Consider the following 13544-nt stretch of genomic DNA (forward strand, 5'->3'; position numbering starts at 1 on the left):
ATTAGCCATATTGCTCTATTGCTCTTTCAGAAGAGTTAGAGACAATTTCATTAAAACTGGGTAAAATTTGTTGGCTGAAGAATTATTTTTTTTTTAACCAGAACACAGGCTCAGACATACTACTAGCAAAGTTTTGTTAGATTTTAGAAAATAGATCTCACTAAAAAGTAAACTTTTAAAGACTCAGAATATTTCCACATTTCTTTAACAAAATATTTCAAAGTAATGTAAAAACTATAAAGTTTTAAAAGTCCATGTTCTTGATGCAAAATAGTTTAAAAATTCACTTCTATGAATTTTTTTTGTTCAAGAAACAACAACAAAAATATCAGTTATTCATGGTGCTTAAGAATCAATCTGTATAACAAGAAATGTATCTATTCCTACTATTTTAAGCAGAATTGCCATTGGCTATTATAATATGTATCACGCAGTGGTGTAGTAGCTCAGGATATTTCCTAACATAGGGTAGGACATATCACTGAAGAACAAACTTTGATTTGGTTTAGTTTTGCTTTTTTAATGCACAACCCAGAACACAATTCACTCTGTGGACTCCACTTTTAATCATGTAAGCGTAACACAGTATTTAAAGTAAATAGATCTGTATTATAAATTCATAGCCACGCATGAGGAACAGTTATACTGTTTTACAATGTATGTTGTGAACACTACCTTACTTTTAAAAACAGGCACTTTTTAGACAAAAATCTCTAAACATTGCACCATGAAATAGTGTATTCCCACATCTTAAACCGTCGGAAGAGTGGACATTCAAATAGACACATGAGCTTCAACACCTGCCCAGCACTGCAAGCCCTCAGCAATTCTGAGATGTAATTCTGCTTTCTCATCTTCAAACATAAATGAAAAAAGATACCCTCAAACAGATGTGCCTCCATCATAATTTAACCTTCCTACTCATTGCTTAGCACTCACCATCAGCCAAAATTTAGTTTGTATAACCTATATTCACACCTGCAAACAAAAAAATCTCTAAACAGCCTGTTACTTCAAAATACTGAAGAGCAATGCTATCTGTGGCTTATATACATCCTGAAGTAGAAAAACAAGGTCAATCTGAAATGTCAGCATGAAACTACCCGTTTTTAAGTAGTGTCATGTACCATACTTCTCCAGCCATTTTTTGTGCTTTTATAATTAAAATTTCCAATTTTTAGAAGTTTGAGCTTTGTTTTAGCTTTAACTTGGAAAATGTTCACACTAGAATACAAAGATTTACAATTATCAGAATGAAAACATCAAGATAAAATTCGGTTTCTCATCTACGTAAAACTTTATATATCCTCATAATCTCCTCTGCAACCTGTTCTTACGCCTTTCCCCATTCACTCTTGCCAGACTCCACTGTTCTCTGCAATCCCTCCCCCTTCTATTTCACGTAGCTGGAACATCCTTCTGTTCTTATTTCCACCAGATATGCATATACATACTTTTCTGAAGCCCCATTTCTCCATGGGAAGCTATGTAATTGCATTGCATAATACAAAATCTTATGCTGTACACAGTTAAAGTCAGTTATGTAGCTGGGATTCTGGGACAATAAAGGGGCTTGGAACTGCATCCTTCAAAAGCCACATGCTCTGCAGCCAATACCAAGCTATTGCCACTATCTTTGAGGGGACCTTGATCTTCTCATTGCCACACTTTCAACACAACTTTGGAGGGCATAGGTACTGAAAAGACAATAGGTCTGGGACAGAAGCTCCAAGTCTCAGACTACTAGCTCTCCGGCCTCCAGAAATGTTAAGTTTTTGTGCTCTACTCTAACTGGAGTAGATCAACGACAAACCTTACTGCGACACAAAACAGCAGAGAAAACCATGGAGGACATGAGTACAAATGGGGCTTTTCCTGCCCTTTAACGTCCACATGAAATTTGAAAACCAATTTTCTGTTTCTCTCTTCTCAAAGCAACAGCCTACTAATTAAGGTTTGCACTCCCATTAGAAACACACAGTAAATTCAATCCATCAGTCTTCTCTCCCTTGGGAAAAGTAGTGCTTCACTGGCTCCAACCACTCCTGTGCAACCATGCCTGGTTCTTCTCCCAACGTTTGCTTTATGCTTCATCTTTACCGCCCCAGTGGCTTTGCTGCTTCCCCTGCAGCAAAAGGGCCAAGACAGACAAAAGCCTAAATGCCCCTATGCAATGTAGCATCAGTTTGCCTGCATCACACTGCCCACGACTCCCAATTTCAGTAATGCAAAGATGTCCAAACATCAAGCAGTGCAACACTAGTATTAGTATGGAAAGGCTCTGGTATGAGCCTCACCTTAGCCCTTACATGGCAGAACTTTGGCGAACTGAAAGAAACTCTTAAGGTGCGAAAAATTCTAGTTATATGTCTATTGTCAATTTACCCATTTCACTCAGAAGACATCAAAAAGAACATAACCCTCACAGAAAGACTAAAGTAATGATCTCTGAAGAATCAAAAGCACCACACAAGTGCAAAATAGTAATAGCAGCAGTGTTATAGTTTTGACCACTATAATAATTTCCATCTAAACCTGATCTTAAGGGACATCAAGCAGATTCCTCCCAGACTAGAATTATCCTTCATTATCATCCCAAGGATAACCTGCTACTTCTGTATGAGATATGCTCAAATCCAGCTGTACCTGTCCCCTTCTTAAGGGGTTGAAGAAAATTCAGAAATAAAGTAACAATGAAGTTTAACAAACAAGTTGAGAAATATAAACTATCCCAACATAAAAATTAAGAATTTACACTTTCTGACCATAGTGGTTAAGTCTTCAAATTCTGTACTGGGGGAATTTATTTGCATTAATTATCAATCATTTTAATGAAGATCACTAATTTTACCAGTAGAAACCTTCCTCACATGAAAATTAAATTAAAAGGTTGTGTTTGTTTGCTTTTAAAACACATTCAATGATTACTTTTACTCCTTCTCCACAGATTATAACATAATCAGGCAGAGTACATAGCACAGCAGTGGGTGAAGAGAATAAAACATCTGAGTCACTCTCCTGGAGGGCCACTATGCCTACTTTGTGAAATAAATATTTGATCCAATCTCAATCCATATTTGGAGTAACTGCTTCTAACATTTTCCAAAATTTAAAATAAAGCATCCAAAATACTGAAAAAGTGACTAGTAAAAAATAATTTTACCTGTAAATTGTTTTCTGTGACTCTGTTCCACCAAACCATATTGATGGGTACTCCTGTTTTACACCTGTCAGCCAGACAGCCGATAGGGTTCTTTGATTTTCTTGCTTTTGATCCCACCGGAACTATCCTCTCATCCAGCATCCCCAGTCGATACTTCCTGGGCTACGAAAAAGAAGGAGAGAAACCAGGCCACTCCTAACAACCCTCATCTAAAGCTACACTAAAATAGGTATTACACTGTGATATGATTTCTGGATTGGTGGAATAGGAAACAATTTGCAAGTAAAATTTATCTGAGACTGTTTCCTTTCAATCCTGACTATTTGGTTATAACAAACACCTCTTTTAAAAAAAATGAAAATAAACTTCAGGGACTACTAATTATTTGTAAGCAAAACTTTCCATCACAAGTCAGCCACTGAAATATGAGTATAAACTGGGGAATTCTGTAAAAATTAAAAAAAGAAAAATCCATATTTCTCAAATAGATACCTTCAATCACATCATAATACTGAACTCTAACACTTCCCTTGAGATTTCTATCAAACAAGAAATTAATGTCGGCTTTTGTATGCCTCTTTTTAAGTTCTAATTTGCCAAGACTCACATCCTGAAGACTTGCTTTTAAAAATCAGATAGAACTGCATAGCCAATTGCAGCAGAACTCAATGAGAAAAACATTTCTGCTCAAGTTAATATTCAAAGGACTAACTTCAGCTGATATCTTAAGTGAAGACAGACAAGAATTATGACGATAAATGCATTGGAAACTGACTTAAACTTGAGAAAATAAAACATGCTTCAAGTGAACGTGCAGGAGGTCCTTGTGCCTCGATAGGAGTGACATTTCTATTACATCAGTAATGATCTCTACAAATGAAACTATTTATAAAGCATGATATGAACATTAAATTAAACACTGGGGGAAAAAAAAAATCTGTTAAAGACTTTCAAACAGGTAAAGTACAGAGGTTCTCTAAATTTCTCTGTGCTTTCAAACCAACATGTATCTACCTAGATGGTAACTACCACCAAAAGAAATATTTCATCTTGTATGCACATATTTAGACCAGAGTCTTTTATAGTAACTATACCAACAATTGGACCAGATTGCAGGGGTTGGTCTGTTTTTCTTTTGCTGTGGTTTTTTGATGTGAAAATGCAACTATCATCATCTGGACATAGACCACTTTCTAATTAATCAAAACTTAACTTACCTTTATTTGGATATTTACTTCATCTGGTACCTTAGAAATCTTAGCAATGATACGCATTTTAAAAATTGTTCCTCAGGAAACAAGGTGAGAATCTAATTGGAGAAGATTCCCCACTCACACACAAACAATTTGTAAGACACAGGACAAAACCACCAGAAAATGGCTGCAAAAACCGAAACCTAAACAGATTCCCTCACCTACTTCCCTGAAAACTTTTAGGCTGAAAGCTTTGGAAAGAATTAAAACTGAGAAGAGTCACTAGTAGCACACTTGCCTAAAACAAAAAAACACCACGACAAAAAACACAACCCCGCACCCAAGGATACCAACATTGACTATGAGCTAGAAAGGCAATAAACTCCACGAAGATCAAAGTAACCAACTTTAATAACAATAAACAAGACTGAATTTTGCTGTACCAATTAGAAATTTAGTAAACTGTGTGATAGGTAGGCACAAAGTCCTCCTATAGTTCAAATGCAAACTTGATCACAGTAAATCTAAATATTGGTTATTTATTGGGAGAATCACTCAGCTATTGGGCAACGTACTATCTTAGTAATTCAGACAGACTACTAATATCATAAACTGCAAAGCTGTAAGGTCTGAGAAGCCAGACATACAAATAACGTTGGACTTTACGGCAGGGTTTGAATGCAGTATGCGTTTCTCTTAGCCTGGCTATTGGAAATAATCGCATAATGAAGAGTAACAGTTTCCTTGGCAGCTTTGCCATCTTTCTCCATGTTCTACCAAGTGTAGGGGCACAGTCGCCTCAGACTAGTGGACTACAACCCAGTGTCCAAACGCATTCCTATTCATAAAGGGTTCTTTCAATCCTCCATAATAAAAGGTGATCTATAAATATTTTGAAAAGGAGAACCAAAACAAAAGAGGAACTGAGCCAACATGGAGAGAGGCTGTTTCAGTTACAATGCAACAGAAAGAAACTGTATTTTAGGCTTTATGAAGGACCATACTGGTGGGCAGGGGAGAGGAACAATGGTCAATTCTACGCCATAAAGCAACACAGAAACAATGACTTCAAATACCAGTAGTTCTTGTCCTACTGGTATGAAAAAAACCTAAAAAGTGGGCGAGACTAAATGAAAATTTTACTTTCGTTATCTACTATAAAACATCACCCGGAGATTACTTGGCCAGGATTTCATTGTTCAGATAGACATTAGAAGATGGACAATACAATATTAACGTTTGGAAATAAATGTCAGTCTATTTGCATCAAAATAATTCTAAATTACACTTGTTTTCAATGCGCAAAATGGCATCTGATTCAGAAAACTAATCTGAGTTTACAGTAGACCAAAAAACACAGGAAAAAAAGTGTCTGCCAAGAGGAGAGGTTCAAAGGAAAAGAAAGATCAAATAGGCTGAGCAGTTTGAACAAGCATATCAACTTTGCTACATCCCTGCCCTCTACACAGAGCAGCAAATAAAGCAACAGAGACAGAATAGTGCATCTTGAAACAAGCAAGAACTCAGCATCCACTATCATTTCTGAACTGAACTAACATATCTACCTAAAACACAGACACACAAACCCAATTTCTTGGCAGAGGGACCATTTCCCTTGGATGATTACAAAAGCAATTACATTTTTGCCTTCCCTAAAGTCTTTATATGAGGTAAAAAAACCTGTTCAGCTATACAGATGAAGGGATAGTTCAATATACTGAACTTCGGGGAGGGGAGGTGGCTAAAGCATTTAAATACTTCATAATCCTTTAGCAAGTATTTCTCAAACTAAGTTGCAACTTCCAATATGGTTACAAGTTCCAAATGAGTTATGAAAGCTCAAAAACATCACAATTATTTTTAAATGGAAAAATAAGGTTAAACTACAACAATTAAAATGAAATTTAAGAAAAAAAAACAACAAAACCAAATTATTACAAAGCATTACTGGAAGAGTTCAGTTCCTCCAGGGCAAAGAAGTGAGAAGTAGTAGTAATTACTGGCTGCAAATGTTTACATGAGGCAGGGAACAGCTAACTACCTTTAATTGCTAGCAACAGTTTGGCTCCCCAGGGTGAGAAGGGTAAGCATTTTCAACTGTAGCTAATAATTATCACCCTTGCCCTGTAGAACCACGCTGCTGCCAGCAATTAATGATAGGAAGCTATTGGTTGGCATGATCAGAGGGAAGGTGTTACATTATGAAAGACAAACCCCCAAAGTCTGAGAAACATTACAATTGAACAAAAGAAATCCACTCTAAAAAGAAAAAATGTCCTTCCTGAGTAGCATCTTCACATCAGAATACTACTACAGATTAGCCCGTGCTAGAAAATATTCCTCAAGTCAGCTTAATTACTTGCTTCCCATTCATTCAACAAGAAGTTTGGGAACATGTTTAGCAAGCCTATTTTCTTCCTACTACTTGCTGTAACAGTGTCTTTGCCCCTAGTTCCTCCTGTTTCACCAACAGTGGGCAATGCCACACTTCCTCTTTCCAGTTCAGGGTTGGACATACCACTGGTGTAAGATGTTCTAAGGCTATCCTAGAGGAATAAATCTAAATAAGAAAATGTTTACGAAGATTCAAACTGTAAAGACTCCTCCTGTCTAACAACTTCCATGTAATATTTAAGTTTGGATAAGCTGGCAAATCAAACTACACAATTCCAAAGTTTTCTTCCACTGAAGATCTGCAATTGGATTTTTTCAGGATCACTCATGTCCCACATAACATTTCTGTTCCTTAAAATGCACTTACCTCTGGTGGGCTTTGAATTTTAGATTTACAAGATATTTTCTGTACCAAAAAATGAACAATTAAGTTTGGCATACAAACACGTGAGCAGGCTATTGTGTTTTAAAGTATTGTGAATAATCTGAGCTAGAGTAATGCTGTCTATGTGTCTATACTACTGAAGCAAATACAAATTATCTTAAGCCTTCCCCATCACAGGCTAAATTAAGCAGCATTACCTTAAATTACCATAGCTAAAAGGTATCACAGTAGCATTAGCTAGGGCTCATCTGTTGTACAGCGAGTTGACTGTATCTGCATGTACAGACAGATAAAAATAAATATTACATTGTCAGACAGGAAAGATAGGTATACAGTATCATATTTTCCTTGTACTATTTATAACAAAATTAAGCAATATATGCAATTTTAAGTTTCAACGTGGACTTGTTTTGTAAGACTTTGGGTTTTTAACATAAGTTAATGGCAAAGAGACCATTAGAAAAAGAGGTTAAACACTCAGCTAGGGTGCTAGTCTACTGACAAAGAATCAACTTTTGTTGTATTATGTCTTGAAAACTAAAAGCTAACTACAAGCCATTGGTATCATCATTGCTATTTTCACCCAACAGCCATTACCGATTAGCTGGAATAAGACAGAACTTGAAACACTATGGATATGAACTTCAATATGTTATTGAGGAAAAGCACAATAGCCTGGGCAGAATCCCTATACAGGCACAATCAGCCAAGAAGCATGTTAATTGTGAATACAACTGTGTAACTGGATTTAGTAACAAGTTCTACAAGGTGTTACACCTGAACATTAGGTATATTTGCCAGGAATATCCTAATAGATTTGCAAGCTGGTAATATGAAAAAGAGGCGTTGTCTTGTCGTGACTTTTTAAGCTTTGTGGCCAATAGAGCTACAAACCCCTTCACGTTGTCTGGGTTTGTTGCTAACCAAGATACTCTCTCCTCTTCCTCTTTCATTACCATCTCTCACTGGTAGAGAGGCAGACGACACTTCTTTTCTGTATCTCAACTTCTGAAGGTTGGAACCCATTTTTTTACTTTGATACCACAAAAAATGGAATAGGAGCCTGGCCAACAGGTTAAAAAAAATAATTAAGTGTGTGTTTGGTTGGTGTTTGTTGTTGGGCGATGGGTTTTTTTCTTTTTTATGAAAAAAGGAAGAGTATGCTAACATTTATAATGTTTATATGTTTATAATTTTAAAGTTTATAATGTTATACATTGAGATTACATGCACTTACAGACGAGCCACCCTTCCATCTGGAACCCTTTTTTTTAAATTGTTCATGAAACCCTGGGTTTGGCTGGGGACAAAACTTTCACTAGTTGAAAAGTATCACACAGAGACAAACAAAAAAGATTCTTCTACCCAAAGAAAACTAAAATGTGCAATTTGGCATGGAAATAGGTCTTATTCTGGAGCAACATATTTGATCACTGCAAAAAAACCCATTCTTGGTTTAATCAAATTTTAAGAGTGAAAGCGGCAACAGATCAGGTATTACATCATGCATTTTAAACTACAGCTAAGGAAAACTTTTCAGGTGTACATACTAAAAAGTGTATTTCATAAGTATATATGCTGAAGACATGAAAATCTTGAAGAGTTCAGAAGGAGCTAAGGAAAACTGACATATCTTTAAGTCAAATCTTTTCTCACCAATTTTGCAGCCTAGCTAGGTTGGATGAGGTATGAATTAGCACAACAGCTAAAACCTAGCACGGATGTAGTTATACTGGCAAAGTTCTTTACTAAGAAACTAATACCACCTGCTGAATTGAAATAAGCTGGTGGAAAAGCAGGCTTTTTCCACCACCATTAGAGCAGATAGTTCTGTGTAGCAAAGACTTGCCAGAGTACCACCACCCCAAGACGTACTTTCAAAAACTCCATTGCTAAAGGAGCACACAGTGAGCAAACTACAGGTTTTTTTAAATGTATAAAGGTCTCTTTTCTAATAGCCTAGAAGTTTTTATATTACTTAGAAAAATAGTGGAAAAATTAAGCATAGTTAAGAACCAAAACTATAGGTAAAAGAGGACTAAAGACTGATGCAACTTCTAATCTGGTCTTTACTAAGCATATGATTTCTCAAAAATGGTATATTTTCTAGCTGCTTTAAATATTTGTATAGTGTCTTCAGCAAATGCGTGCACCAGTTCAAAAAAATCTTTCAATTATTTTACTGCAAATCACTTCTGAAGACTACATACACCTTGGCATAGAAAGAATCAAATAAAGCTTGTAAATATAAGCAAAAGCATCTTGCACATTAAAGTTACATTTGTAGTTAACTGCTTCAGCTTGTAAGCTGCACCTGACAAAGTCTAGGTGGCTAGCTGTAAAGTTATGCTTTAAAGATGGGGAGTGAGGGTAGCACTTAGTTTTAGATGTCTGTAGGTCATAACATATATCTGACCTGCTTAGATACAAAACCAAAATAAGCAAAGGTCTTTTTAACACAATTCTAGAGCAAGTGCTGCGCTATGCAGTCATCTTATTCTGCTCTTTTCCTTCAAATACACAACAGGATGAGGCAACAAGAATGTGATGCCTCCTCATTATTCCTGCAGCAACTTTTTTTGCACTACTTATAAACTGTAATGTTTTAGTATTGCAGTAGGGGTGTATAATCCCAGAAGGAAAATTTCAAATTTGAAATATAAATTTAGCCCAGGTACACTATAAAGTCTGTGCAGCCATAATTCTGCAATTTACAACACAGTGACATGACGTGGTGTTTGGTAATGACCCCTCAACTTCTCCGAACATGATTCATGCTTCTGAGATGATATTCAGGAGGCTATGAAACAACTGTCTCAGCACATTTTCATTAACGGTAAATAGAGCAAGACCAAACATGGCACACATGGCTTTTCAATGAACACCACTGAGCAATATATAGACCATGTACCAGAGGTGTCAAGGCAGAGCTGGAGATGGGAAGCTGGAGAAAAATATAGCTTCCCAACAGGTAACAAAACTAGATGGAGGACAGGACACTCAAAAATAACTAGCAATAGTTTACGTCTTAAGAATTTGGTTTCCATAGGACCTGAAGTTAGCTTTATCGTTTTCTTTTAAAAATGAGAGGAGAAACTCTCCTTGTACTCACTAAAAAGCTTGCACTTATGCAGACTAAGCTTACAGGCAGTCTTCTGTTTCAAAATTATTTTTTCTGCACATTTATTACTGCTGATCAAAGTATACGAATTACAGAAGTCTGCTATCCAGTCTCACTTGCTGTAGATCTCCACAGAGAGCACTAAACAGCAGCACACTGTTCTGGGTGAACTTTAGTCCAAGTAATCTCTCCTATACTTTCCATTCTAATCTAGAGTCTTTTGGTCCTGGCTTTTAGTCACCTAAAACCAATGGAAGGAGTTCTAAAACAAAATTTCTTCAAAATACATAAAAAATAACATTAAAATTGTCTTGAAAGTTGTTCACTACAGCAGCTGGTTCACTCCTTGCAGCCTGTGGACTAACAGTGGTTCTCACCTTAATGGCCCTCCTCTAGGTGTGGCTGAACAATTAAAAAAATGAAGTGGAAATAAACCAATGCGAGGAACTTTTCAGAAGAGTTCAGTTTTTATGAGGATTGAAGGCATGAAAAAACAAAGTAAAATGTAAAAGCAATGCTTTTCGCTATCCTGTAAGGCTGACCAGTGACAAGCAGGGGAACCCTTTAGCCTGGATTGGTGGCAACAGTCTCAGAACAAATTTAAACCAAAGTTTCATCACAGATTTTCTTTTTAGTGCATTAAGCTGTCGCTCCCTTCGCAACAGATTCTGATCAGTTATGTTGCACATGTTTTTATGAACTGTTTTCCAGAACCACCAAAATGAATGCAAGTTTTCCAGCCAGATCATTTCAGGGTTTAGAGAGGAGCATTCTTCTAGATAATGGCTAAAGCCAATTTAGGAAAAATACCCAAGAAGTTCAAGTTCAGTATGCCACCCTATTTTTAACAAGCATAACATGTATTTGAAGAGAAAATAAAGTAAGTGTGACATCATTATTCTCAGGAAAGAGGGTTAGTCTATTACTAACTCTAGCTTTTGTTCCATGCTTCACAAATCCTATTTGTGCATTGTAGATTAATACTTACCTGAAAATCTCTTATAGGAAATTCACTTTAAGGCTGCTTGTCTTACTGCATGTGGAGTTACAACAACCGGACAGTAAATCCAGAAGGTTTTACAGTTGACAGAACCTCCACCAAGGCTCCATCTACAGAAATACTTAGCTCCTTTGATTTCATTTTAAGTATCCTATAAAAATGTCTTTAAATAGTAATCTTAGCTTTCCTGAAATCTAAAATTGAAATGCAGTTTAATAATTTCTAAACAGAGAAAATAACCTTGAGAATGTTCATAAAAATTTAAGGACTATGTTTACTTTTTCAACAAAAAGTAGAATGTCTTTAAACATCAAAATAATCATAAGCAACTTGAATAGCCCAGTCACACTAACTAGTTTCAAAAACACTGTCTAATTAAAAAGCAAGGATATTCAGAATTACGATCAATTCTTATCTTTAACATTTTATTGATATCAAATATTTATGTCCATATGGCTTGCCCATTGCTAACAGGCTGCCAGGATAACATCATCAGCAACATCCAGAGACAATAAACTTAACTTCCTTGCTTAACACAGCTACATATTACATGCTTTTACAGAAACTATTCACAGTTTTACACAACACAAACATGCAGTTTTTACATAGTTGCAAATAACTTAATAGTTCTAAATATTTAAAATATCACAATTCTAATTTGTAAAGGAAAGCGATTGATCTTTATTCACTTACCAAGACTGTATTATATCTGTCCTCCAAGTCAGTGATAAACGAAGGAAATGCTGGTTTTGCCAGCTAGTTCAGAACAAACAAAACTTTAGCCCTGGGCTCTTAGCAAGAAAAGGGAAAGTTTTTTTCAAATAGTAGATGATGTAAAATTCTACATTTGAGCTAGTCACCAAGGCTCCCTTTAGAGTCAATGAACAGAAGCACACACTGCTAGAAGGCTATCTGTCTTGTGTTACAGCAGGCGTCAAGCACTGGCCTGATAAATTACTTTGCTCAAGCTCTAAATAAACCCCAGTTACCGGGGTGGGGGTGGGGATATCACACAAGTTTTTAAATACCTGGCACTCAAGCATTTGGTGCTTTTGAGGAAATAACTTAATACAATTTGAATATTGTACTCAAAAAACCCTAAAAATATTAAGAAACTACATCCATGACTATTTGCGATGTATTGTCTGGTAGTAAAAGTCAGTCAGTCACAAAAGTGTGATTAATTGCTCATAACTTTAGCCATCAATTTTTACCCACTTAAAGCAGTCACTGACATCTAGTCTTTTCCAAAATATTTTTCTCAATGCGAGCTGAATGTTCCTTTAAGCTGCTCATCTCTCTCCACTGACTATAGAGGGAGCCTGGCTGCCTAGATTTTAGACAGCTCAAGTAATATTAGATGAAAACTTCCCTATTACTAGTATTATTTAACAACCTTTTATACAAACATACATTATAAAATAGCAGTCATAATAAGCAACAAACTATTAATATGCAAAGCAAAACATAAACGTCTTTCAATTAATGCCAGTTATGTCTGAAATACTGATTGGAACAAATCCAAGTCAATCAGTTTCACAGATAAATCTTTCTCTTGATACTATTTTAGTAGCAAGTGGCTTAACTTCCTGATTTTTTTCTTGGGGAAAAAAGGGATCAAGACAGAAAAGACTCTACCATCAGTATTTGAGCTTTGAGTTATCTGAGCTTTACAGTCAAACATTAATCTGTTTCCATTTTCTACTGTTTTAATTAACTTTGAAATAATTTTTAATATTAGAGGCAGCAGTCCCTCTGGTAATACTTTTGTATGATAGTGCATTTTCTTTTGTGTATGTGGTTTATATACATAAGCACACACACACTTGCGTGCATATATATAGTGCTTGCAGACTGAGTTAAAAAGGAATGTATGCTTATTTTCTTTCTCACTATCCTCAGTAAGTGCATAAACAATACATTTATAGTTGTTTACATCCAACTCCCAGTGCACTATACTGGCATTAAGGAAAAGGGCAATTCAGAGATTCCATGTAGTTTGGATACATCATAATATTAGGAAGTTAACATTCTATAACAGCATTTCATTTCAAGGAACATTAGTCTGATGGGCCAACTACGGTAATTATCTTTAAGCCCAATCTTCACCTGCAGGAATGATACAGAGCTAACTGCCAACTCACAAATGAAGCTCTGAAAAGTCACAAGCATGCTGATGTAGCATGCTTTCAAGACAATTCATTATCGACTACCGGAAAGTTCAGGATCACATGGCTAATAAGAAGAGTAGTAAAACATGAAAGTCATCAGTGAAAGTAAAATCTGAT

General features: G+C 36.0%; 1 protein-coding gene across 6 annotated transcripts in view; it reads right to left on the reverse strand.

Moving 5' to 3' along the window:
• Window positions 1-13544, reverse strand: part of PAN3 (poly(A) specific ribonuclease subunit PAN3) — an 84028-nt gene that overhangs the window by 43047 nt on the left and 27437 nt on the right. For 3 of the 6 annotated variants that reach the window (XM_075490825.1, XM_075490824.1, XM_075490826.1), the window contains 2 exons: window positions 11950-12012; window positions 3164-3325 (listed from right to left, as the gene is read on the reverse strand). The exons of 2 other annotated variants lie outside the window; for them this stretch is intronic. In XM_075490825.1, coding sequence (XP_075346940.1) covers window positions 3164-3325; window positions 11950-12012 — 225 coding nt within the window. The remainder of the gene's footprint in view (window positions 1-3163; window positions 3326-11949; window positions 12013-13544) is intronic. One more of the 6 variants, XM_075490827.1, reaches the window with a different exon arrangement.

The sequence above is a fragment of the Mycteria americana genome, chromosome 1 (genome assembly GCF_035582795.1).
Source record: "Mycteria americana isolate JAX WOST 10 ecotype Jacksonville Zoo and Gardens chromosome 1, USCA_MyAme_1.0, whole genome shotgun sequence".
In the NCBI taxonomy this organism is placed as follows: domain Eukaryota; kingdom Metazoa; phylum Chordata; class Aves; order Ciconiiformes; family Ciconiidae; genus Mycteria; species Mycteria americana.